At 58.6% G+C, this 25,581-nt stretch overlaps 2 protein-coding genes across 4 annotated transcripts in view; one reads left to right on the top strand and one right to left on the bottom strand.

Moving 5' to 3' along the window:
* Nucleotides 1-12,471, top strand: part of ZBTB17 (zinc finger and BTB domain containing 17) — a 37,482-nt gene extending 25,011 nt beyond the window's left edge. The window contains exons 3-16 of one of the 2 annotated variants that reach the window (XM_062190485.1): nt 7,269-7,475; nt 8,150-8,338; nt 8,923-9,063; nt 9,391-9,516; nt 9,696-9,928; nt 10,014-10,156; nt 10,245-10,545; nt 10,720-10,807; nt 10,891-11,007; nt 11,104-11,224; nt 11,388-11,518; nt 11,623-11,832; nt 11,920-12,009; nt 12,086-12,471. In XM_062190485.1, coding sequence (XP_062046469.1) covers nt 7,269-7,475; nt 8,150-8,338; nt 8,923-9,063; nt 9,391-9,516; nt 9,696-9,928; nt 10,014-10,156; nt 10,245-10,545; nt 10,720-10,807; nt 10,891-11,007; nt 11,104-11,224; nt 11,388-11,518; nt 11,623-11,832; nt 11,920-12,009; nt 12,086-12,369 — 2,381 coding nt within the window. In that variant the 3' untranslated portion in view covers nt 12,370-12,471. Of the gene's footprint in view, nt 1-7,268; nt 7,476-8,149; nt 8,339-8,922; nt 9,064-9,390; nt 9,517-9,665; nt 9,929-10,013; nt 10,157-10,244; nt 10,546-10,719; nt 10,808-10,890; nt 11,008-11,103; nt 11,225-11,387; nt 11,519-11,622; nt 11,833-11,919; nt 12,010-12,085 lie in introns of both variants that reach the window. The other variant, XM_062190484.1, reaches the window with a different exon arrangement.
* Nucleotides 12,472-13,356: 885 nt separating this feature from the next.
* The window catches only part of SPEN (spen family transcriptional repressor), a 98,062-nt gene continuing 85,837 nt past the window's right edge, over nt 13,357-25,581 (bottom strand). For both annotated transcript variants that reach the window (XM_062190482.1, XM_062190483.1), the window contains 5 exons: nt 16,858-24,907; nt 15,914-16,402; nt 15,581-15,775; nt 15,108-15,266; nt 13,357-14,465 (listed from right to left, as the gene is read on the bottom strand). In XM_062190482.1, coding sequence (XP_062046466.1) covers nt 14,334-14,465; nt 15,108-15,266; nt 15,581-15,775; nt 15,914-16,402; nt 16,858-24,907 — 9,025 coding nt within the window. In that variant the 3' untranslated portion in view covers nt 13,357-14,333. The remainder of the gene's footprint in view (nt 14,466-15,107; nt 15,267-15,580; nt 15,776-15,913; nt 16,403-16,857; nt 24,908-25,581) is intronic.

Below are 25,581 nucleotides of genomic sequence, written 5' to 3'. Positions count from 1 at the left end.
CTTCTGAACAGGTCAAGCCACTAAATGGTTAGTAAGTGTACCCAGGGTGCCCAGCATAAAAGAGTGGGTAGACGCCTGGGAGACCAGGAAGAAGCACCTGGCTCCTGGCTTCCCAGAGCTAAACGGCCCCTTGAGACCCTCTCTCTTGGAGGCAGCATGTGGACATCAGGGTGAGCCCAGCGGGCACTGTGTGGCTTGGTATGCTGAAGAGACCATCAGTGCCACTTTGTTGTCATTTGGGAGATGTGCTGGACTGGGCAGACTGGGCTTCCTGATCCAAGGTGAACTCTTTCTCAGCAGCACTTTGTGGGTACTCAGGACCTGCATGACTGTATTTTTTTGCCGCCCACCCTCCTGGAGCCCACCTATGTGAGCCTTCCAGCTCTTTGATCTCCACTGAGCCTCACTGTCACACAACTCTCTCTCAGGCCCTGGACCTTTTTATTTATTATTTTTATTTGAGAGGCAGAGAGATGGGCAGACAGAGCTCTCAACCACTGTTCACTCCCTAAATGTCCTCCACACCCAGGGAACTACTGAGCTACTGGGAACTCGGGCCGGGTCTCCCAGGTTTAGTTTCAGTGATGAGTCTAGGTGTATCCAAGTGCAGACACAGGACACTCCCAGTCTCGGAGGACCCTTCATTGCCCTCCCCTGTCCAGAGGAACCATCCCCAGTATCTGGTGAATCACTCCCTTCACAGTTTCGTTTTCTTCTGCTGCATAGCAGAGCAGCTTGAAACTCAGTGCTGAAGCCATCAGTAGTCACTGTGGCCCGCAGGTGTGCGGGTGGACTAGCAATTGCTTTGTTCCCCAAGGTGCAGGCTGAAGTCATTAGGTGACTGCATTCAGCTGGTGGCTGGGCCGGGCTGGGCAGTCCAGGGAAATGTCTGTCACTGCAGATCATCACGGCTGGCAGCTGGGCCTGAGGGCCCTTCTCACTTAGCCTCGCCACAAGGCTTCCTTCCCCAGAGCCTCTCCCTCAGACAGGAGAGCTGGGACCTCCCTCTGCATGGTGGCTGGATCCCAGAAGAGCCAAAGCAGAAACTTCCAGGATTCTTTAGGTGTAGGTCTGGAACTGGTGCAGAGTCCCCGTGGCCTGTTTGCCACACTTGCCCCCGGGCCTCTCCAGATTTGACCACCGGGATACACCGTCTCCCAGCAGCAGGTGTGGTGGGTGCTGGACAGAGGGAAGAGCCTGTTGGCAGCTGTGCTTGGAGCCTGGGCCCCACACAGTCATGTCTGTCTGTCTCCTTTTTTTTTTTTTTTTTTTTTAAGATTTTATTTATTTATTTGAGAGGTAGAGTTATAGACAGTGAGAGAGAGAGACAGAAAGGTCTTCCATCTGCTGGTTCACTCCCCAGGCGGCCGCCACGGCCGGAGCTGCGCCGATCCAAAGCCAGGAGCTAGGAGTTTCCTCTGGGCCTTCCACACAGGTGCAGGGCTCCAAGGAGTTGGGCCATCCTCCACTGCTTTCCCAGGCCACAGCAGAGAGCTGGATCGGGAGAGGAGCAGCCAGGACTAGAACCAGTGCCCATGTGGGATGCCAGCGCTGCAGGCGGAGGGTTAACCTCTTGCTCCACAGCGCTGGCCCCATCATGTCTGTGTTGTGTCTGTCACCCTGCAGGGGTCCTTCAAGTGCCTTTCTCATTCCCCAGTGAATTCCTTTGATACCGGCCAGGGCGTGGTCCAGCCAGGCTGTTGGTCTGGCCCACTGATCAAGGATGAAAACCAAGCCACTGGCGGTATCACACGAAAGGTACCCTGTTGCCATCAAGAGTTTGTGTTCAAATCCCAGCTGTTCTGCTTCTGATCTGCTCCCGCTAATGCGCCTGAGGAAACAGTGGAAGATGGCCTGAGTGCTTGGGCCCTGCCACCCACATGGGAGACACAGACTGGCTGTTACAACCACTTGGGGCATGAACTAGTGGACAGAAGATTTCTTTTTTCTCTCTGTCTCTCCCTGTCACTCTGCCTTTCAAATAAATAAGTCTTCAAAAAAAGTTCCAACTTTGTGTCTGAAGTTCAGGTTTATCTCTGGGTAGGTGGAGATCCCTGGGCAAGCCATATGCTATTAAGGGCTTCATTTTCTGCATCTGGGAGGGGCATTTGGCCCTGCGGCTAACACACTGCTTGGGATGCCCACTTCCCATATGGGAGTGCCTGGTTTGAGTCCCAGCTCCCCTGCTTCTATCCAGCCTCCTGCTAATGCGTATCCTGGGAGGCAGCAGGTGGTGGCTTAATCCTTGGCTCTCGCCACCCCCACCCCCCACCCCCCCGTGGGGGACCTGATGGAATCCTGGCTCCTTACTTCAGCCTGGCCCAGCTCCAGCTGTCGCAGGCACTTGGGGAATGAACCAGTAGATGGAGGATCTCTCTCTTTCTCTCTCTCTGCTTTTCAAGTAAAGAAATACAAAATAAATAAAAATTAAAACAAGGCCTCAGGGCCTTCTGGGCTCTGGTCTTGTTCTGGTTGGATTTTCTGTGGTTCTGAGTATTTGTGGTCCTTATTAGAAGTCACTCTAACTGGGACCTGTGTTTATCGCCTGTCAAGCTGAAGACGAAGGGCTCTTCACACTTGGGCCTGAGTGAAAGCCCTGCCTTCCAGGGGTGGCCTGGAGGACCTCCTGCCCGCAGGGAGCTCTCTCATCAGCCCAGTTCAGAGGCCAGTGCCTGATGGGCAGAGCAGGCTGGCCCCTGCCCAGAAAATGCAGCCTCCGCGCTCTCGGGACGGGCCATGCTCTTAGTACCTTCCATGCTCTCATCTCTTCCTGTGCCCCTCTAGGCCTGACCATGCTGGTGGACTCCTGTTACTTTGGGGTAAAATCCGGGGGTCATTTGAGAACCTTTCATTGAGGTTTGGAGACGGGTGTTGCTAGCTCCAGCTTAGCATGTGGCCTTGGACAGACAGGGGCCGGTGAAGCATTTCAGCAGGCATCCAGCTGGAGCCCAAGGCTAGAAAGCAGCCTGGGGCACGCGAGCTCCCCTCGTTTCTGTGGGTGACACCATCTGGCCCTGGGTGCCCCGCTCCCACCCAGGGGGCTGTGTTTGAGCAGCTGCTGGTCTGCCTGGGAGCAGGGCTGCTTCCTCCCCTCCCCTTTCCTTCTTTCCCCATCTTCCCTCCTCCTTCCTTCTTAGCCTTTCTTCGAGCAGGTACCCTGCCTGGTCTATCACCCACGTCTGGGGAGGAGTCCCCTCTGGCAGGCATCTGCTCTCAGAATACTGCAGTTAGCCTTAGGAAGAAGACACGAGTTGGGAACACAACTGCTGTCTTGTGCGTGGTAGGGAGCTGGTAAGGGAGTGGCGAGGGGACTGGGCCGCCATCCACCCACCTGTGCCCAGGGCCTTCGCTGTTCTGAACCCCAGGCCTCTGACAGTGAGGACTCCCCTCACACAGCACCAGGATTGCTGCATGGCTGGACTTCGCTGCCCTGTCTTCAGAAGCTCCAGGGTACAGGAAGGCTCGTCACAGCCCAGAGTCCCAGAGAAGGTCATCTGATCTGACCTTTGAACCCGTAGCCCTATCCATCCTGTTGGCCAGAGTCTCTTACCTGTATCTGTCTGGAAAACCAGGGTTTCTGCTGGGGGGATCTGCTTGGAGCAGGCTTCCGCCGGAGGGACCTGGGAGGACTCAGCTGCTGGTCCCCTGGTTGTCAGAGCCTGGGGGTGCTCGGTCCTAGGGTGGCCTCCAGCCAGCAAGGAGGGGCTTGGGCCTCTCCTGTACACTCCAGATGTGCTTGTTGTGAAGTTCACTGAGGACTTTGCCCTGGGCCTGGTGTTCCCTTCCCTTCTGCACTTGGGAGACACGGTCACTGGGGGCTCCTGCGATGTGACCGGGTGACAGGACCTAGGCCCAGGGCTTGCCCGGGCTCATGCCACGTTTGCTTGCTTGCCATTTCCGTAGTAGAGAGAGGAGACTCAGCAGTTGGTTTGGCTCAGGCCTCTCCTTGCCTTCTGCCTCTGGTTTCTTTGACCCCTGGCCTGGTGTGTGCGCTCTTTGGGGTCTGGGCCCAGACATCCTGCCACAGGTGCTTGCCCCGTGGACTGGACATCAGTCCTTCTCCAGTTCCAGTGATCGGGAGCCACGTACCAAGGTTCTCCTCTGCATTTCTTCAGAGGTCACACAGGGGAGCATGGTTTTTCCTTCGAGAAAGGAGCATCGGTGAGGTTGCTATGGTAACCGGGGGTGGGGAAATGCCCTTCGTTCAAGCAGGCGCCAGAGCCTGAGTGGAGGATTGGAAACAGTTTACTAATGCCCGCAGGCCCAAGACTGAGAATACTTACAGGTTATCAGCTCACAGCACTGGTGGGTCTAAACTGCAGCCTGTGTGTCTTAGGACAGCTTCTGGGCTCCAGTCTTGGGACCACACTTGCAGCAGCCGGTTGGTCCCGTATGTTTATAAGAGACCTGGGGCAGACTGACTGGCGTTACAGAAAGTGGAGATTAGGACATCTTCCCTCCGTCCAAGGGTGGACAGGGTAACCAGGTAACTGCAGCAGCTGTTTTTCTTTTTTCTTTTTTTAAGGATTTATTTGAAAGGCAGAGTTACACAGAGAGAGAAGGAAAGGCAGAAAGAGAGAGTGAGAGAGAGGACTTCAACCACTGGTTCACTCCCCAGTTGGCTGCAACTGCTGGAGCTGTGCCAATCCAAAGCCAGGAGCCAGGAGCTTCTTCCTGGTCTCCCATGTGGGTGCAGGGCCCAAGGAATTGGACCATCTTCTACTGCTTTCCCAGGCTATAGCAGAGAGCTGGATCGGAAGAGGAGCAGCTAGGACTTGAACCGGTGCTCATATGGGATGCCAGCACTGCAAGTGGCGGCTTTAACCGCTATGCCACAGCGGCGGTCCCGTAAGCAGCTGCTTTTCAAGGTTGCGTCGGGGGTCTCGCTTTCCTTGTCTCTGGGCGTGGCCTTATTTCCTCCTCAAGGTGTCCTGTGTCAGTCGCAGCCTCTGCACAGCCCTGTGCTGCTGCAGCCAGCGTGGCTCTGGAGCAGGTGTCAGTGGACAGGGAGGGCCAGCCGCCTGCACGCCCTACCTCTTTCTGGGCCGGCCTCCGGAGCAGTAGCCCAGATTAGGGCTGGGGGAGTGGAGAAGCGCTGCTCTGGGTGTCGTGGGGTGGGGAGGGAGGGACAGGGTCTCTAGGAGTGCAGCCGCTCTGCACTCAGAGCTCAGAGGCTGGCTCACGGCCGTGTGGGCCCAGGGCCAGAGCCAGCCACGTTCCCTTTACTTGCTGGTGACTCCCCAAGCTGAGGAGTACATATCCCTCTTCTGAAGAGTTCCCAGACATCGTGGGGAAGGCAGGCTCCTGAGCGGACCTGGGCTGGCGGAGGGGCCTGGCTCTCACTGGGGCTCATCACAGCCAGACGGCCATACATGGTCACTGCAGCCCAGGGCAGCAGCCTGTGTGACTCAGCCCAGGAGGCTGAGGTAACGGCAGCAGCCGACGCCAGGAAGGGGCTGCTGAGGCCCGGGGTGGAGAGCCCCGGTGGGTCCTCACCTGCCCAGCTGTAGCCAGGGCTGGCTCGGGCAGACCCAGCCTGGGTCCTGGGACAGCTGGCAGATCAGAAGGGCCCGGCCCACAGCCTGCTCCTGCTGCGTCCGTGCAGTGGGTGCTGGGTTTTACTTGGAAACATTCTGAAATTGGCCTTCTGGAGAAGAGGGCCTGCTTTGTTTTCCCTAGAAAATTGCTGGTCTTGCCTGCGGCCGTGGTGGAACGGGCGGGGAGCCGCTCAGAGTCCTACTTAGTCACGGTTCCCGCAGCTCTGCTGCTCCGGCGCCCGGCCAGGGAGTTCTTCTGAGCGTGTTCACTGGGCACGGTTGTGAGCCGTGGGATTTCCAGCATGAAGCGAAGCCCTTGGCAGAGACCCTGTGGCCGGGCAGCTGCTCTTGGGGTCAGGGTCAGATCAGTGTTCTGGAGACGGGACTCCTCAGTTAAAGAGAAAGCAGGTCCGCAGGGACTTGGCCCAGAGCCTGCAGGGGCGGGGAGAGGGGCTGTGTGACCAAACAGCAGCCTGTCGCCTTCCCAGACAGCTCCTCTGCCCATGCTGGAGTGCGAGATGAGAGCAAAAGGAAGGTTTTCTTCAGGCCAAATGGAGCTGCATGTTGGGACTGCTGGCCGAGACGTCTCTTGGGACGTTTGCGTCCCCTGTCCCTGCTCCACTGCTGATCCGCTTTCCTCCTGACGCACACCTTGGGAGGCAGCAGGTGATGGATGGCTTCAGTGGAGTCCCGCCCTGGCGGTTGGGGGCGTTTGTCACCTCTGCTGTTCTAATATAAAACTTCCTAAAACGTCACACTTACTTAAAAAAAAGCCAAATGTGTCCAACTGAAACATCTGTCTTTTATTCTAAGATTTTTATATATGCATTCTTTTTTTTAAAAAGATTTATTTATTTGAAAGAGTTACAGAGAGAGGTAGAGACAGAGTCTTCCATCCACTGGTTCACTCACCAGATGGCTGCAATGGCCAGAGCTGCGCCAATCCAAAGCCAGGAGCCAGGAGCTTCCTCCAGGTCTCCCACGTGGGTGCAGGGACCCAAGCACTTGGGCCATCTTCTACTGTTTTCCCAGGCCATTGCAGAGAGCTGGATCGGAAGAGGAGCAGCCAGGACTCGAACTGGCACCCATATGGGATGCCAGCGCTTTAACCTGCTGTGCCACAGCGCCGGCCCCAGTATAAATGCATTCTTTTTACAAAAAAGCATTGAACTGGGGCTGGTGCTGTGGCACAGTGGATCAGAGTGCCAGCATCCCATATGGGCACTGGTTCAAGTCCTAGCTGCTCCACTTTCGATCCAGCTCTTTGCTATGGCCTGGAAAAGCAGTTAGAAGATGGCCCAAGTCCTTGGGGTCTATCACCCACATGGGAGACCCGAAAGAAGCTCCTGGCTCCCGACTTTGGATCGGCTCAGCTCTGGCTGTTGCAGAAAACTGGGGAGTGGACCAGCAGATGGAAGACCTCTCTTTCTGTCTCTGCCTCTCTCTGTACCTCTGTCTTTCAAATAAATAAAAATAAATCTTAAAAAAAAAAAAAATTGAACTGACCATGTCTTTTCCCTGTGTGAAATGCTTGTGTGTTGTGTTTGCTTTCTTGATTTTTAAATGCCATACCTGGTCAGAGAGGAGGCTGGCTAGTGAGCTGAGAGTTGGCGCCCTGGGTCGGTCTTGGCTTGCAGAGGGACTCTGGAGTCACCTGCCCTGTGGTGGCGGGGATGTCGCTCCTGTCTCCTGTCGGGGCTGGGCTGACCGCAGGCCCTGTGCTCTCTGCAGCCATGGACTTCCCCCAGCACAGCCAGCACGTCTTGGCACAGCTGAACCAGCAGCGGCAGCTGGGCCTCCTGTGTGACTGCACCTTTGTGGTGGACGGGGTGGACTTCAAGGCGCACAAGGCGGTGCTGGCGGCCTGCAGCGAGTACTTCAAGATGCTCTTCGTGGACCAGAAGGACGTGGTGCACCTGGACATCAGTAACGCGGCAGGTACCCCGGCGGGGCCAGGGCCCGGCTTGTTGAGGGCCAGATGCTGCGCTGGCCCCGTGCCACACAAGCACCCGCAGGCCTCAGCCCTGAGCGTGTAGGTGCCAAGTTCCTACCACCTCTTGGGGTCTGTTTTTACTGGAAGTGGGGTGGGCAGGGGGGAACAGGCAGGGAGACGGGGCGCAGGCTGAGGTGCATGTGGGACAGGCCTCATCACGGGGGAGGGGAGCAAGCTGGCTCTACCCCTGTGCCAGCCACCAGTGGAGGAGTGGGGGTGGGGACGTTCAGGGCGTGGGCTAGGGGTAGTGTCGGGAAGGCCCTGGGGCTCAGGGACTGTCCTGGACTCCCATCCCAGAACGGTGTGGAGACAGGTCAGGGCGAGTGTTCTCCCCTTACAACTGCAGAAACAGATTTAGTCAGGTGGCCTGAAGGCCGGACAGAGCTCTGGTAGGGCCAGCGCCGGACTGCCTCAGAGAGCGAGTGCTGTGTGGGCGTTCACGCATCCCTGGGCCTCTGGGGGGGACTCGTACTGCTTCCTGAGGCTGTGCCAGGCCGAGAACCCCGGGCTGAGAAGGGGAGATGGAGACTTGCTGCTCAGCTTTCCGTGAACCCGTGGCTTCTGCCACTGACAGGAGTGGCTTGGGGCGGCTCGGTGATGGCTGTCCTGTCCTTGGCAGGCCTGGGGCAGGTGCTGGAGTTCATGTACACGGCCAAGCTGAACCTTAGCCCTGAGAACGTGGATGATGTGCTGGCCGTGGCCAGCTTCCTCCAGATGCAGGACATCATCACGGCCTGCCATGCTCTCAAGTCGCTCGCTGAGCCAGCCGCCAGCCCTGGGGACCGCATGGAGGCCCCAGCCGTGGAAGGTAAGATGATTGGCGGGCTCTTCCTAACAGGTGACTGGAGACCCCTGGCCTTGATGGGGAATCTGTGCCTCACTGCTGGGCTCCCTCTTCTGGGCTGTTTGCCAGTGCTCTTCTGGCCCTGTCTGTTGTGGGTGCCGGCGGGGCCAGCGGCAGCGTCTGATGGCCCCTTCCCACCTCCCACTGGCCGAGGCTGGGCGCTGTGCCTGGTTCGGTGCATGTGGGCAGGGTTTGCTCCTGAGTCCTCTACAGCCCTCTTGTCCCAGGCCACTCCCTGTGCTGTCTGCACCTCCCCACCGTGGGCAGGTCCCAGACCGCGTTCCTCTCCCTCCACGCCTGCTTCTGCCTCCTGGGTAGCATCCCTGCTGCTCAGCTGGCGTCTGCGGGCCCCAAGGACGCACGACCATCCCTGTGCTGGTCCCAGGCCCCGCCTGGCGTGCAATAGGTGCCCTGTGAGGAATGTACTGATGACAAACCAGTACCCCCCAGGGAAGATCCCGAAAAGCTAGCAAGTTCTGGGTTACCTCACCCCTCCGAGTAATGGGCACTTGATGGGAAATGGCAGGTCTGTCCTGTCCCACCTCCAGGAGGGGAGAAGAGAGCCAAAGAGGAGAAGGCTGCCGCCGCCATGCTGAGCAGGCTGGACCAGGCCAGCAGCAGTCTACCCACAGGCCCAGGCAGGGAGCCCAAGGAGGAGCGAGGAGGCCAGGCCGAGAGCACAGCCAGTGGTAAGTCGTGACACCACGGACCCGCGGGCTGCCCTGGACGGGGAGGTGGCAGCAGGAAGTCACAAGGACTGTCCCGCCACCTGCCACCAGCCTGGGCTGTCGTGTAGTAAGGGGCTGCTTCCCGAAGGGCCTGTGGCAGGGAGGTGGGTGGGTGGGCCTTGAACCTGTGAGACCCGTGGCATTCCAGCCACAGCAGACCTGAGCAGCCTGAGCCCGGATGTGCTGGGACCTCCCCTCTGGGCTGCAGCCCCTCTAGGGGCCCGAGTCAGGAGCGTGAGCTGGCCCCTGGACAGAGGGTCCCAATCCAGCCTCTGACACCGCCCCCAGGTGCAGAGCAGACGGAGAAGGCTGACGCCCCCCGGGAACCCCCGCCCGTGGAGCTCAAGCCAGACCCCACGAGTGGCATGGCTGCTGCAGAAGCCGAGGCTGCCTTGTCAGAAAGCTCCGAGCAAGGTACTCACTGGGCCCGCAGCCCCGGCTCCGCTGCGGCGCTGGCTCCAGGGCCCGCCTGATTGATAGGAGCCAGCTTTTGGACAGACCCCATCTTTTCTCCTTCTTGAATCAGAAGATCTCATCTTGACCGTACGGCCTGCCCACGCCAGGTGCCGCAGTGCCCGCCCTTCTCTCCGCAGGGATGGAGGTAGAGCCAGCAAGGAAGGGGGAAGAGCGAGAGGACGAGGGCGCAGGGCCTGCCGCCGTCAAGGAAGAGGGGCCCCCCCTGGAGAACGGGGAGGCCCCCGAGGACGAGTCGGCCGGCACAGACTCCGGGCAGGAGCTCAGCGTGGAGGCCCGAGGCCTGCGCTCGGGCTCCTACGGCGACCGCACCGAGTCCAAGGCCTACGGCTCGGTCATCCACAAGTGTGAGGTGCGGGGCCGCGGGCAGCGCCAGCCCTCCCCTGCCTGCCCCGTGCCCGCCACGGTGCCCTCACACCCTCCCCCTGTGCCCGCAGGACTGTGGGAAGGAGTTCACGCACACGGGCAACTTCAAGCGGCACATTCGCATCCACACAGGCGAGAAGCCCTTCTCGTGCCGGGAGTGCAGCAAGGCCTTCTCAGACCCCGCCGCCTGCAAGGCCCACGAGAAGACGCACAGGTACCCGCCCCACCGGGCTGCCTCGCCCTGCAGGCCCCTGCTCGGGGCCCCGGCGAGCCTCCTCTCCCTGTCACCTCTGGCCCCCCAGCCCGCTGAAGCCCTACGGCTGCGACGAGTGCGGCAAGAGCTACCGGCTCATCAGCCTGCTCAACCTGCACAAGAAGCGGCACTCGGGCGAGGCGCGCTACCGCTGCGAGGACTGCGGCAAGCTCTTCACCACGTCCGGCAACCTCAAGCGGCACCAGCTGGTGCACAGCGGCGAGAAGCCATACCAGTGCGACTACTGCGGCCGCTCCTTCTCCGACCCCACGTCCAAGATGCGCCACCTGGAGACGCACGACACGGACAAGGAGCACAAGTGCCCGCACTGCGACAAGAAGTTCAACCAGGTGTGCGGCCGCGCCCGGGGCCGGAAGTGGCTCCCTGCGGAGGCGTTCCGGGGTGGGGCAAGGCTGAGTCAGGGTAGGGTTTGGGCGAGAAAGAACTGGGGCTGGGGTGGGGTTCGCGGGAGGGAAACCGAGCCTATCTCTGGAGTGGCTCATCTGACGCCTCGCTGGGTGCAGGTCGGGAACCTGAAGGCCCACCTCAAGATCCACATCGCCGACGGGCCCCTCAAGTGCCGGGAGTGCGGCAAGCAGTTCACCACCTCAGGTAGGCGCCCGGCCGCCCCGCCACCCCGCCCTGCTCCTGGCCCGCCGGGCGCCCCACCCAGGCCCGCCCTCGCTCTCGCCCAGGGAACCTCAAGCGGCACCTGCGCATCCACAGCGGGGAGAAGCCCTACGTGTGCATCCACTGCCAGCGGCAGTTCGCAGACCCCGGGGCGCTGCAGCGGCATGTGCGGATCCACACTGGTGGGTGAGCAGGCCCTGCGCTGCTGGGGGCTGGGAGGGGGCGTGGGGGAAGCGAGCTGGGCGCCAACACCTTCTCCTGCCCCCGTCTGTTCCCAGGCGAGAAGCCATGCCAGTGTGTGATGTGTGGCAAGGCCTTTACCCAGGCCAGCTCCCTCATCGCCCACGTGCGCCAGCACACTGGGGAGAAGCCCTACGTTTGTGAGCGCTGCGGCAAGAGGTCCTGTCCGCCCCGGCTCCTCCCCGCCCCCATGCCCTGGGTGCCGTGGGATCCTAGACGCTCCATGGAATACAGATGTTGGGAGCTGGGGCCAGGTCCTCACAGCGGGAGGCCCGGGCTCGGCTCCCTGGCCCGGGTGCAAGCCCCTCCTGTGCCCCTGCAGATTCGTGCAGTCCAGCCAGTTGGCCAATCACATCCGCCACCATGACAACATCCGCCCGCACAAGTGCAGCGTGTGCAGCAAGGCCTTCGTGAACGTGGGCGACCTGTCCAAGCACATCATCATCCACACTGGTGAGCATGCGCCCAGGCCGCGGGTGCCGGCGCTGGCTGCGGGTGGCCCTGGAGGCAGCCATCCTCCCAGCCCTGCCCCAGAGAGAACCTTGCCTCCTCCCCAGGAGAGAAGCCTTACCTGTGCGACAAGTGCGGGCGTGGCTTCAACCGGGTGGACAACCTGCGCTCCCACGTGAAGACCGTGCACCAGGGCAAAGCTGGCATCAAAATTCTGGAGCCCGAGGAGGGTGGTGAGGTCAGCGTGGTCACTGTGGACGACATGGTCACGCTGGCCACAGAGGCGCTGGCGGCAACAGCTGTCACTCAGCTCACAGGTACAGGCACCTTACCTCTGGGGTGGCAGGGATGGGGCAGGTGCTGTGGCCGTGGCCACAGGCCCTGCTGACTCCGCCCGCCCACAGTGGTCCCAGTGGGGGCTGCGGTGACCGCTGACGAGACGGAGGTGCTGAAAGCCGAGATCAGCAAAGCCGTGAAGCAAGTGCAGGAGGAAGGTGAGGGGGCCGCCCAGGGTGTGGCTGCTGGGCCCCGGGGCCCCGCCCGCCCTGACGGCAGCCTCCGCCTCCACAGACCCCAACACCCACATCCTCTACGCCTGCGACTCCTGTGGGGACAAGTTCCTGGACGCCAACAGCTTGGCGCAGCACGTGCGGATCCACACGGCCCAGGCGCTGGTCATGTTCCAGACAGACGCGGACTTCTACCAGCAGTACGGGCCAGGCGGTGCGTGGCCAGCAGGGCCCGTGCTGCAGGCCGGGGAGCTGGTCTTCCGCCCTCGGGACGGGGCAGAAGGCCAGCCGGCGCTGGCAGACACACACCCGACGGCACCCGAGTGCCCACCACCTGCGGAGTGAGCGGACAGCCCCGGCCCTCCTGTTTATTTAAGGATGGGTGCACCCTGGAACTGAGAGGGGTGACCCCATTCCCTAGAGAGAATAAATCTGATTATTTTCTAATGTTGCCTGCAGGTCCCTGTTGAGGGGAGGGGAGGTGGATATCGGGCAGCTCTGGCAGATACCAGGGCTAAGACCAAGGACTGGGCTTCCTGGGCAAGGCGGGCCGACCCTCCTTGCAGCGTGAGCCGGGACCTGCAGGACCTGTCCAGAAGGGAGCTGGCTGCTGCTCCGAGTCGCCACAGACTACATTGCATGGCCCCTTCTGAGCCGGCCCGAGCCGCTTCTCCTTCAGGAGTCCTTGCTGGGTCCAGCAGGCCAAGCTTGGCTGGCAGGCCCAGGAGTCAGGAGGGCTCGGTACTTGCCTCGCAAGTGGTCCTGGCCCAAGGACAAAGCCCATGCCAGGGCCATCTTTTGGGAATGTTTACTTGCCCTCGGCCAACCAATGGATTCTGCCAGCAAGCCAGCCAGGAGCCTGGATGTGGTGGTGGGCTTGGCAAACAGGGGCCCAGGGCAGCCAGCTCTGCACTGCTTGGGGGACACAACCCACAGCAGCTGGCTTGCACCATCCATCTTCTCGAACCCAGAGCCCGGCTGACACTGGATTTGTAGTCCCTGTCCGTACCTCTCATTCTGATTCCAAAGCTGCAGGGAAGCCTGGCCCCCAGGGTAGGGGAAGGGAGGGCGCGAGAGACCAGAAACCAGCACTGGGGAGGAGGGGGTGAATCTGCATAAATCATGAAGTGCCCGCCCACCTCCTGACAACCTCCTGACACCACAACACTGGAACAGAGCTCAGCATCTTTGACAAGAATTCCCTTGGGAAGGATTAAGTGGCAGAAAAGGAAACTGGCTCCCTGCAGACCTAGGGCGTGGGGGGGGCTGTGGTTCCTGGGAGCCGAGGATCATGGTCCTTCCCAACAAGTGACAATCACGTTCACACTGACGTGTTTTGTATTTTTTAATAAAGTTTGTAATCCAATGGACACACGAAACAAAACTGCGCTGAGAAAAACAGTTTCATAAATTAATAAGTGTTAGGAAGTCGGAGGAGAGGTCGTTGGGAGAGGGGGACTCGCCAGTCTTTGTACAGGTGCTGTGACACTGCCGCGTCGCGGAGCAGGGCCCGTGCCGTAACGAAGCGCACTTATACAAATGAGTGACAATACAAAGTCTGAGTATGAAAATAAGATCTTCTCTGAAAACACGTTTTTGGCACAGATTAAAAAAAATGTATGTCAGGGAATTTGATTTTTAAGTCAGTATTATATATATTTATATATATATATTATATTTATATATACACACATCCCAAGTTCTGCATATCCCACCAAGAAAGAAAACGCTTCCGTTCCCTCCGACTGTAAACTGCGTCCCGGGAGTCAGAGGCGGCGGCAGCAGGAGTCAGGAGGGTGACATCCAGATGAGCAAGGGAGACAGTGGCAGGGGGACAAAAAAACCAATGAAATGTTCCTTGACCCCAAGGTCTCAGCGGAAGGGTGAGGTCCTGCGGTAGCGCCCGCGGCGTGTTCACACCACCCCCCAGAGTCACAGCCTGTCTTCACTGTGCAAAAGTCCAAGTCACTAATTTAGTGCAAAGGCAGTTCTGTTTTCTTGTTTCTTAAAAACAAAACAAAACAAAATTTAATTCCACTGCCCTGTTCCTTTTCTCCAAAAAGAGGAGAGAGAAACCCAGCCCCGAGGTGTCTGCCAGTCCAGCGGTGGTGGTCGGTGGTCTGTGCCTGGGCTAGAGCGTCAGGTAAACATACACAGTAGCAGCACCACTGCCCAGAGGCCTGTCCGAGGGGCACGGGAGCAGCAGGCTGGCATCTGGCAGTGGAGCCCATCCCCTCTGCCTGGCCGCGCCGTCCACTGTCTGCTGCGGAGCCCCGAGAGCGTACCAGAGGTGGTGACCAGTCAGCGGCTCACACAGAGGCAATGACAATCATGAGGTGGGGGGAGATGTTGGAGATGCTCGCGAGCAGGTCGGGGGCCAGCCGGGACAGGTGACTCTCGGAGAACTCGCAGGGCGGGAAGATCTGCAGCACGTAGGCGGGCTGGGGGCGGGGTTGAGAGAAAGGTAGGGACCTCCGTCTTCACCCCACTCACCCCACCCACCCCACCGTGTACTGGAAGCAGGCTAGGCCACTTTCCCAACTAGCTGCCCATGACCATGCCTGTCAGAAAATCATGAATACAACCCCGACCCCTGACCCCTGAGCCTCCACTCCACATCAAGCTCAAGAAACCCACGGGGCTGCTGCTGGGACGCCGGCCTTGCACAGCCCAGTGCCTGGGTCCGAGTCCTGGCTCTGCTCCCATCCAGTTCAGGCTAATGTACCCCCGGGGCGTGGAGGGTGGGGCAGCAAGTGATGGCTCCCTGCCACCCATACCAGGTAGGGGGCACCCAGGTGGAGCTCTGGGCTCCTGGCTCCAGCCTGGCCCAGTCCCAGCTGTCGTGGGCATTTGGGGAGTGAACCAGCAAGTGGAAGGCTGCTCTGTGTCTCAAACAAGAAAGAAGCCCGTCCTCACTGCTCCGTCAGCTCTTCCAGGACGAGCGATGGCAGCCGCGCACGGGCACAGCTCGTGCCTCTGCTCCAAGTGCCCCTTTGCCTGCCTCCTCCTGGACTACTCTAGTTGGCCCTGGTCAACCAGGCCTTAGAACAGCCCCCTGTGCAAAGGGAAGATGCTGCACCCACCTGATTGGAGCCAGGGTTGGGAACATTGATGATCCCAGCGGCCTGCTTGGCCTGCAGGTAAGTGATGAAGGCAGCCTTGAGAGACTCGGTCTGACTCACGACATCTTCCTGGTCACGGCCACAGGGCAGAGCCAGCAACAGACAGTAATCGGTCTCCACCTGGGGCAGAGTGGGCCAGCCATCAGTGATCAAGGGCTTCCTAGGCCAAGACGCCCAAGTCCAACCCAGAGTATTAAGTCCACAAAACAGCCCTACTGAGGTAACTAAGCACCCCCTCCCAATACCTGCTGCACAGAAAGACTTTCTGGGCCCAGAGGCATTTTACATCACCAAGTAGACACAGAAATGTCCCTTTCACCGCCCACCATCCGTGACCCACGACAGTCTGGACAGGCCTTTGGGGGAGGCGGCGGCACCTGCACCTCCCCTCACAATGGGCAGAACAGGTGCTCACCCAGGGCTGCAAGTCTTACCATCATCCTCCGGGCAACCCCTTCCAACTGCGAGGCCTCCAGCCGCATCCTCTGGGCTATCCGCAGCGGGGGGCCTCCTTCAGAGAGGGGCAGGGACCGATGGGCCAGCACGTTGTTGCCAGAGACGAAGTGGAGCTGCACAGCAGCCGTGTCGTTCTTGAGGGCCAGCAGACCCTGCCACACGATGGGGTACTTCTGCTTACAGGGAGGTGAATAGCGTGTGAGCCGGGGGGCTGCAGAGCCGAGCCACCCCGGACACGGCCCCAGTGAGCAGCCCGGGGAACCCAGCACAGACCTCAACAGAACACAGGGGCAGCCCCAACCTGCACTTACCTTCAGAAGCTGGACCATGTCCACCGGTCTCTGGGAAGTCAAGTGTGGGGAGGAATCTGGTTTAGGGCTTGGCTGGGCTTCCGTGTGTGGCAGAGCCAGTCCTGGAGGGGTGCTGGGGCCGGAGGTCGTGGGGACAAACAGCGGCTGCTTTGGGGCAGCCTGAGCAGGAAGAGGGGCCTGAAGGTCAGGCTTCATGGAGATGGAGACAGGGGAAGGGTAGGAAGTTTGGCCTGCGTCCACTTGTGCCCTCTGCACCTGGGCATGGGGCTCAGGCGGCCTGTTTGTAGGTCCAGCAGAGAGGCGAGGCTGCTCCACTCCTGTCTGGGTGCCCTTTGCCTCCTGGGAGACCTGAGGCATCTTGCTGCCCGATGGCTGGCCAGGCTGGCTGAGCTGCGAGGGCTGGCAAGGCAATGCAGGCTGAGCAGACTGTGGGGAGGGCACAGGTGGGGCAGGCTGCGTGGACTGCAGCGGTTCACTTTCTGGAGGGCCCTAGAGGTAGCAGGAAAGGCAAAGGGGCCCCCATCAGAGTGCTGCCCGCAAGCACCACCCCAGACCCAACAAGTGACCCAACGGGCCAGAGGGCAGAGGCTGGAGGTGGGGCATCGCCTCTACGTGCGGCCCGCAGAGGCGGCCGTGTTTGGCCAGCACACCCTTTGCCGCCCTTTCCACACCAGCAGGCGCAGGAGCCGCCACGCCAATCATTCCCCCAAGGAGCTCCTTCCCACGCCCAGGACTCTGTGGGCGATCTGATCCTTTCGCCCCACGAGTTAGGAACCTCATCATGAAGCCTCCCAAAAGGCCACCAGATTTTAGGGAGTTCTGACCTGCTCACTTGCAACTCGTTCAGCGCCCTGGCCGAAAGGCTGGCTCCCTACCACCACCTCTGCCTCCAAGTCCCTGAGCCCGAGTGCACACCCAGCAGATGGGCACACCGGCCTCCTCACCTGCGCAGGAGCCTTGGTCCGGGAGGTCAGGCCAACCGAGGAAGCGGCAGGGAACTGGGTGTGTGTGAGCTGGGCTGGGGCGTGGTAGGTCCGGATATCGCCGTACCTGTACTCCTGGAACAGCTCCCCACTGGAGTGCACAATCTGCACCCCGTGAGTCACCACCACAGGGGGCGTCAAAGGCAGCCCTTGGAGCTGGTTACTGGGGGTGACAGTGAGTATGCGGGCCTCCCCGTGAGGGGGAGGGGGAGGGACGGGGGCGGGGGCGGGGGCGGGGGCAGGGACGGGGGCCACTTTGGCATCTGATGTCTTGGCAGCTTCTTTGACTGGCTGCTGCGGGGCCTTGCTGGCTGGCGGCACCTTCACTACCCCGTCTGCGGCACGGGGCTGCTCGCTGACGGCCGTCACATGCGGATGCACCATGATCCTCACGTCCCGGGGCACAGTGTACGGGTGCAGCCGGTACTCAGACTGCATGACCAGCACCTCAGACTGCACAGGGGCTGTGGCTCGGGCAACAGGGAGGTGATACTGCACTTCTTCCTCAGGGGGGTGCTGGGAGGCCAGAGCAGGCACACTAGCAGTCGCCGGCTGGGGCGTACCCACACGCGGGGGCGCCCTGACCTCAATCTGCTGGGGCTGCAAAGGGGCCCGGGGAGAGTGCAGCGTCTCTGGCCGGATGCTGTAGGTGATGCTGGGCAAGGTGGGCGTGTTCATTCTCACCTCACCCTGGGACAAGTGGCCAAGCGACACCGTCTGGGTGATGCTGTGGGGGGGCATGATGACAGACTGCTCCGGGTGTATGCTCGAGATGAACTGCGGCACGGGGATGCCTGCAGCCAGCATGACCGTGGCATTGGTGGACAGCGCGGTGGACGTGGTGCTGCTGGGGTGGCAGGCCCTGGGGAACGGGGACGGAGCAGGCCCACTGGGTCTTGGAGAGTGGGCGTCCGGCTTTGCGGCTGCCAGGTGCGGCCCAGTGCGCTCCGTCGGGGTGCTGGGCCCGGAGCTGACGTGGTTCACTTCCGCGGGCAGTTTGCTGGGCAGAGCAGGAGGGTGGTGCGGCGCGAGCGTGGAGCCCAGGTTAGCTGGCTGAAGGACCTTGGTCTCGATCTTCAGAGTGACTGGGTCTGCAAGCTTCTTATTGGTGGTGACTATGCTCGGGGTGAGGACCAGCTGGTTGTGAACCAGCACCGGGGGTGTGTTTATGCCCTGGGTGAGAACCTTCACTGTGCCCCCCTGAGTCACAGGCGTGGACACAGAGAGGTGGATGGGCTCAGGCTTCTCCAAGGACGGACGGTCAGCCTTCACGGACGAGATCACGGGAGACGCATTGTACGTCTGGGCAGTCAGCACCAGAGTGGAATGGGTGGCCACATTGGCGTAGCCTGAAGGGGTCTGAGCGCCTTTGGGTGGAGCCTGCGACGGTGTGACAGAGTCAGCTTTGAGCTGGGACTTGGAGACCGACTGCTGAAACTCGATGTCCATTGCACTCGCTGGTGGGATCTGGCTGATCTTGGCGCTGATCCGCTGTGGGCCTTCTGTCTTCTGCCCCGAGTAGCTCAGGAGCACGACCCCCTCTGAAGTGTTCACGCGCAGCCCGGCGCCGGCGCCCGCGTCAGCCGGCCGGTCGTCGATCACAGACATGGACCCAGGGTGGAAGCGACTGTTCTCGTTCATGCTGGCTCTCTGCTTGCACTTTGCTGATGGTGCAACCACGGCACCAGCCACGGTCGCTGTGCCAGTGGTGGCGGTCACCCCCCCGGACGCGGCAGTCACTGTTACTGCCCCTGCGGCGGCATTCACGGCGCCCGTGGCGGCGTTCACCACGCCGGCAGAGGCGCTCACGGGGCCCGTGGTGAGGACGTTCACGGGCCCCGTGAGGACGTTCACGGGCCCCTTCAAGACGTTTACGGGCCCGGCAGGGGTGCTCACCAAACCCTTCAGCGTGGCCACCGAGCCCTTCACGGGGCCTTTTAGCGCGTTCACCGGGACCAGGGACACGTTCACCAGGCCGGTCAGGGCACTCACCAGGCCAGTCAGGGTCTGCGGCGCAGGTTTTGCCAGGGTTATCTTCTGGGAATTCTCCAAATCAATGCTGACGGGCATCCGGCTGATCACAGAAGTGATTTTGGGAGCAATGACTGGAGCCACCTTTTCTTTGTCAGTGGCGACGGGGACCTCCAAGGCTTGTGTGTCAGGGGCGCCTGCTGCTGGAGCGGACACCTTGTCTTCCAAAGGTGGCCTTTTAGGCTCAACTGCAAGGGGTGGTGCCTCGTGTGGACAAGGGGGAGCACTGACGGGCTCCGCAATGGCTGTGGTGACACTCGTGGAAGTGACGCCTGTGGCAGACACATACTTGGGGTCCATAAGGATCTTCCTCAGTGTACTGGAGCTGGTGTCCACATCAGAGGCCTTCGTGTCTGGAGGGAGAGCTGGAGACGGAGTGGACTGAGCCCGAGGCTCCTCCTGCCTTGTGATCCACTCTGTCACCTTAGGCGGGGGGCTCTGGTGTGGGACCCCCCCGGAGGCCACAGGGGGTGGCAGCTTTGCTGCAGTTACAGAAGGAATTGTAGGTGGGGCTATGCTCGAGTCACTGGGAGGAGTCACCGGGTCACTTTCAATGACAGAATGCACCTTGAACCTGGCTTGAGGTTCGTCGTCCACCGGCACTGGCTGGGGAGGAGGGGGAAGGTCTGGGAGAGCCGAGGTTTTGGTCGGAGTTCTCTCTTCAGCAACGCTGCTTTCTTGAGACACACAATCCACAGCCGGGGACCTGCTGGGGTCAGAGGCATGGGACTGAGGAGGAGGAGAGGGGGGCTTCTCACTTGGTTCCTCCGGTGGCGGTTCCGCAGGGGGTACCGTCGTCCCCTCGTTCGCAGCGGGACTCTTGTTTGGTGCGTGGTCTGATTCAGAGGCATGAGGCTCTGCAGCAGCCCCCGCCCTCCTGTTTGTATTCCGTCTGCGGCGGGATCGGGTGGTCTTCTGGCGCCCTTTGTCTTTCCGAACCAGGGCAACTTCCGCTTCTTTTGGCCCTTTGACTTCCTGTGCTGGGAGGGAGGTTTCGCTGCTGTTCTCTCTGGCTGCCTTGGTGTCCGCTGGGCCTGCGGAGGGGTCAGGGGCACTGGCTGCCGGCCTGCAAGACTCTGTAGCAGCATCTGTGTCCAAGATGCCAGACACCGCGTCATCGGCCTCAGGCCCCGTTCCTTCCTCAGGAGGCTGCAGATGTGGCTGAGATTCCGCTGGGTAAGGTGCAGGGGTTGGGAAGTTTTCTGGTTCCCCCGAAATGTCGTTGATGATGGAGCCGATGGCCGCAGCCAGCTCCGTCTCACTGGCTGGGTGTGCGGGCTTGTCCTCAGCGGCGAGGCCCTCTGGCGCACCTGCAGCTGCGGCCTTGTAAGCCGCAGAGCTGGCGGTTTCTGTGAGCTTGGCGATGTTCTCCACGGCCCGCTCCAACTCCATCTGCTTAGCGAGCTGCGTGGCTTCTGGGGAGGCAGACCTGTTTTCCTTCTCTGGCTCGCTGTTCAGCTGAGATGACAAAGTACCGGCCTGTGGCAGAGCCTGGCTCTTCTCAGGGGAGGCCGTCACAACGCCAGCGCCCCGCTCCGTGGCCTGCCCCACAGCCACGCCGGGACGAGCTGTGGCTCCCGCGCTTTTCGGATTTGCAGATCTGTCCACTGCTGACCTCGCACTGCGCGCTCTGCCTCTCTTGGCTTTGGAGTTTTTTTCGGGGGCTGTTTTTCTCTCCACCACGTCGGCCGGGGGTGTCCCAGGGGCGGTGGTGTCTGTGTTTTCTTTTCTGTCACCTTTCTCTTCAGTCCCTGATGCTTCTCTAGCTTTCACGGTTACCTGGGGGTTCTCCTCCGGGGTGGCCTCAGGACGCTGCGCATCAACTTTTGGTTCATTTTTCCCCTTTTTCCCTTGGGGTCCTCCCGCAGCTGATTTTTGTGATCGTGGGGACCTCCACCCCTCAGCCGGCTTGAGTGTTTCCGTGGATTCTTTGACCTCGTTCTCCTCCTCCTCTTCTGCGCGACGGCGTGTCTTTGGAGGCCTTCCCCTCCGCGGGGTCGTAGGAACCGCCGCAGCTTCCTGAAGTTCTCGCTCCAGTCGCTTTCTGGTTACCCGCGGCTGTTCTGCGGGCTCTTTGGCTGGAGAGCGGCTTTCATGGTCACCCATGGTGGCGTACACACTCCTTACATTCCGGCGCCTGGTTCGGCTGAGCGGCAAACTTGGTTCAGGGTGTTCAGGGTCCCCAGCAGAGTTTTTTGAAGCGGTCCTTGTAATCTTCTCTGCCTCCATCTTTAATTCTAAGAGCTTCTGGGCTTCTCCGCGGGGGGAGCTGGACCGCTTTAACTTCTCCCGGTCTATCCTCTCACTCTTCCTCGTGACAGGCTTCTCCACGGCACTTGCCGCAGCTGCCTGAGCTGGGGTCTTGGAACGCTTACTTTTATTTGGCTTTTTATCTTTTACAGCAACTGGGGGTTCAACCTCTAAGTCTTCAGAAGCCGCAGGCCGGGTCTCAGGGACGACCTCGGTTCTCTGATTTGCACTGGGCTCCGCAGGCGTGGGGGAGGCTGGCTTCTCTGCTTCCGCCTCTTCAGCCTCCTCAGGCTTCTGCGGCGGCTCTGGAAGTGGCTGAGCACCGCCAGGCTCTGCACTCACACTGCTCTCCACCTGGGAATACGAGGCTCCGGGAGTCGGAGGCTTGGCGTCCAGAGACGGCAGTGGCTCAACAGCGGGACTTTCTTCGGTGACAGCAGGCACGGCAGCATCTTTACTGCTGTCTTCTCCCGGGGCCAAGTCCGCTTGTTCAGGCTGTTCCACAGGCACAGGGTCTGGCTCAGACACAGGCTTTGCTTCGTCTGAGATGGAAGCAGGCTCCACAGCCTTCTCTTCTGTTACTGAAGGCTCCTCCACCACCTTCTCACCAGTCTTCTCCGGTGCCGACGGGACCGGATCTGCAGGCACAGCTTGGCCACCAGGAGGCCCAGCCGAAGCCGCCGGCTTCAGTTCTGACTCCTTACTCTCAGAGGCACACTCTGGGGTCTTGGGATGATTCTCCGTTTCTTCGTGTTTCTCAGCCTCTTTTGGTTTTTGATCTTTTTCCTTTTCTTTCTGTTGCATTCGTGTGAGCTCCATGAATCTGCTATGGAACAAGACTACCGGCTCTTGAACCAAGTCTGTTGTGCTGTGCGCACCATCCGCCGTCTGCCTCCCATACAGCCTCCCAGCAATGAAGTCGGGCTCTTCATCCTTTCTCTCTAGATGCTGCAATCGCTTGGAATCTTGTTCAAAGATCGAGCTGTGCAAAAAACGAGAAGCAAACAACTCCTGCCTTTCCTGCTCCTCCTCTTTATGGTCGTCTTTTTTATCGTCCATTTTCCCTTCTGAATCGGTCCTGATCTTCTTCTTCTTCATGTACCAGGACGGAATAGGTCTCGGAGCAGAGTCGACTTTTTCTTTATCTTTGTTGTTTCGAAAATTAGCAAATCGAGAGTCCCAATCAAGAAAAGACCAATTTTCTTCTCGAGATGAGGAGAGGGATTTAGCTCTTTCAAGCAAAGCTTTAGTGTCCGGTGTAATTGTCTTATCCAATGCGAAAGAGTAAAATCTGTTCCTTTCCAGAGAACCTGACAATCTTTCATCTCGGTCACGCAGTTTATCTTCTCTGTCCCTCAATAAAAAAGACAGCCGAGAACTTTCATACAACGCAGAGGCTCTGGGTGAGTGGGATTTGCGTTCACCGTCCTCGTCAGAATCGGAAGGCACCTCCCCCGGTTCCAGATCACGTACAGACCTCTTTCGAAGACTGTCTCTCTTGATGATGCTGTTTGGGAAACTCACATCAAATCTGCTGGCATCCTGCTTCATCTGAGAGTCCCAACGACTCAGCTCATCTTCAGAACTCAAGACAGAGAGTTTTATTTTGGCCATGTCTGCCATCTGTTCTCTCCTGCTGGAGTCATACGGGTTGAATTTTAAGGACTCTTCTCTAACAGTTAAATTAGAATAAGGGAGACCTTTCTCATCGACTTTAGGAGACCCCTTTACCGGCATTAGCCTCGGGGAGCCCAGGGGATCATCATCTTCATGGAAGGAACCGTGGCGGATACTGGGAGAACAACCAGTCCTTTCAGAATCTTCACTGATTTGGCGTGAACTTCGGTAATTCCTCTCTCTCTTGGTGCAGACATCAAAATCAACATGATCCATCCTTTTCTTTTTGCTGGGAGGGGAGTCATCAGTGACGTCCTGGGGAGGCTTGCCTACCTCGTGAACAAGGCTCCGTCGCTCGTATTCATCCACGTCTTTCTTGGGGCTGCCGGACTTCTCAGACTTGGCTGTTTCCATCTCCAGCTGCTGTTTCCTACGACTCTGCTCCATTTGCTTTCGGTAACTCTGTGTGTGATCAATGTCAATGCCAATTTTTTCTTCTGGATTTACTGAATGTGGTTTCTCTTGGCCTGATTTACGTTCAGGTGTTTCATCACGAAGACTGCAATAGTTTTTCCTGACATCCTCTCTCTCTGGTCCTTGATCATCTAATAGCTGCAGCTGTTTGAGCTGTGGTTTTGAGGGAATGGATTTTTTAGACGGCACTTCTTGATTTTCCACAGATTCACCTACTGGTTCAACCAATCTTGACTGCAGCTCTGAGCTGGGTCTTGAGCCAGACCCAACAGAAATACTGGTGAGCTCCTGACAATCTTTGGGACTGGGCACAGCATTAAGTCTGTCCAGCTTGATTTTTTTAGATTCTCTTTTAGGAATGTCTTTCCTCACGGGCTTTCTTTCAGACTCTCCCTCTCTCAGCGGATTGACTTCTCTGGATGATGTGTCAGCCTGCTTTTTTACAAGCACTCGAGCATCCTCCATGTCTGGGCTGCTCTTCTTGACTTCTGATTTCTGCCTATCCACTTTCAAACTGGAATCTGCAAACCGCCTCCTCCTTGCTTCCAGCTTCTCCAAGTCCACGGCGGTCACCCCGTCGGCTGCCTGCTCGGGCTTCAGGTGCTTCCTGGGTTTGACCCTGCTTTCTTTGTCTACCATGTCAACGTGGCTGGAAAGCCCCTTTTCCTTTGGTACTTTCATCCTGACGGATTCCAGTTTAGACAAGTCAGATTTTGCAGGCTCAGTCTGAGAGGCCTGAAGTTTCTGATCCAGAGCAGAAGACTTGCTGGCGTCATTATCGAGCTTGGCTTTCAGCTTTTCCAAAGGATTGTGCTCAATAACTTTTCCCTCTTTTTCTTTCACTCGAGTCAAAACCACATACGGCATGAGTTCCAGACGGTTTCTTGCTACTCCTTCTTTGTCAGCTTTCTCCCTGCTCAGTTTATTAGAGCTCCTTGGTTTTTCAGGACTCTGTTCTCTCTCATTTTCTTGGTCTGTTTCTGAAGACTGAGAACTGGGGGAATGAACTTTTCCTTTCCGTTTCTGCTTGTCAGTTTTTTCCTTTTCCACTTTTTCCTTCCGTATTAAGCGTCTTTCTCTCTCTACTCTTTCAGGATCAAAAGTTCGTTCTTTGTCTGTCTTTTCATTTTTTGTATAGCGTTCCAAACGAGCTTTGTCAAGTTTTTCGTACCGTGGAGGGGACAGTGAGCTACAGCTTCCGCTGCGGTCTGAGGCCCGGCTGTACAGCCTTCTCTCGGAGTCACCTGGCAACCTCTCTGATTGGGAGGGAGAGGCTCCCGGACTCTGTGTCCGCCGCAAGTGGACTGGACTCTGACTTCGTTCTGTGGGCCTCCTCTCGTGGTCTCGGTCACGGTCGGACTCAAACCTCTCTCGCTCTCTCTCTCGCTCCCTTTGCCTGTAACTGTACTCTCGAATATCTTGTTCATAAGGATCACTCCTGTAATCCCGGTACTCTCGAGGATCATCGTAGTAGCGTGATTCATAGTAGTCTCCTTGGTACGTTTCCCATTCTGAATAAAATTCTCTTCCTCGAGCTGGGTAGTCCCGCCTGGAGTCCTCCGGATATGTGCCTGGCGTGCGAACATTTTCATAATAGGTACGATCTTGGCTATAGTCATAGGATCCTCTGCGTTCCTCCCTGCAAAAAAATTAAAGAACTACATCAATCTTTCGTTTCCTTATCATTTAACCATTAGATCATATTCATGGGATCAGAGAGCCCTGTCTCTAAAATCCTTGACATTAATTGTTAAATGAATCAACTGTAGTGGCTGTCCAGTACAACAGCTACTGGCCAGCTATACGTGTAGTTACTGGCTGAGCGCTTGAAATATGGCTAGTCTGAACTGAAATATACATATAAAATACACACTAAATTTCACACACTAAAAAAGGAAGCACTTGGGGCCGGTGCTGTGGCACAGCGGGTTAACGCCCTGGCCTGAAGCACCGGCATCCCATACAGGCGCCGGTTCTAGACCTGGCTGCTCCACTTCCGATCCAGCTCTCTGCTATGGCCTGGGAAAGCAGTAGAAGATGGCCCAAGTCCTTGGGCCTCTGCACCCGCATAGGAGACCCGGAAGAAGCTCCTGGCTCCTGGCTTCAGATTAGCGCAGTTCCAGCTGTTGCGGCCATCTGGGGAGTGAACCATCGGATGGAAGACCTCTCCTCGCTCTGTGTAACTGACTCTCAAGTAAAAAATAAATAAATCTTTGAAAAAAAAAAAAAAAGGGGAAGCACTTAAATAATGCATTTAAATTAGTTATCTGTTGAAACAATATTTGATATCTTGAGTTAGGTAAAATCAATTCT

The sequence above is a fragment of the Lepus europaeus genome, chromosome 5 (genome assembly GCF_033115175.1).
Source record: "Lepus europaeus isolate LE1 chromosome 5, mLepTim1.pri, whole genome shotgun sequence".
Taxonomy (NCBI): domain Eukaryota; kingdom Metazoa; phylum Chordata; class Mammalia; order Lagomorpha; family Leporidae; genus Lepus; species Lepus europaeus.
This window is presented reverse-complemented; position numbering and strand designations above follow the sequence as displayed.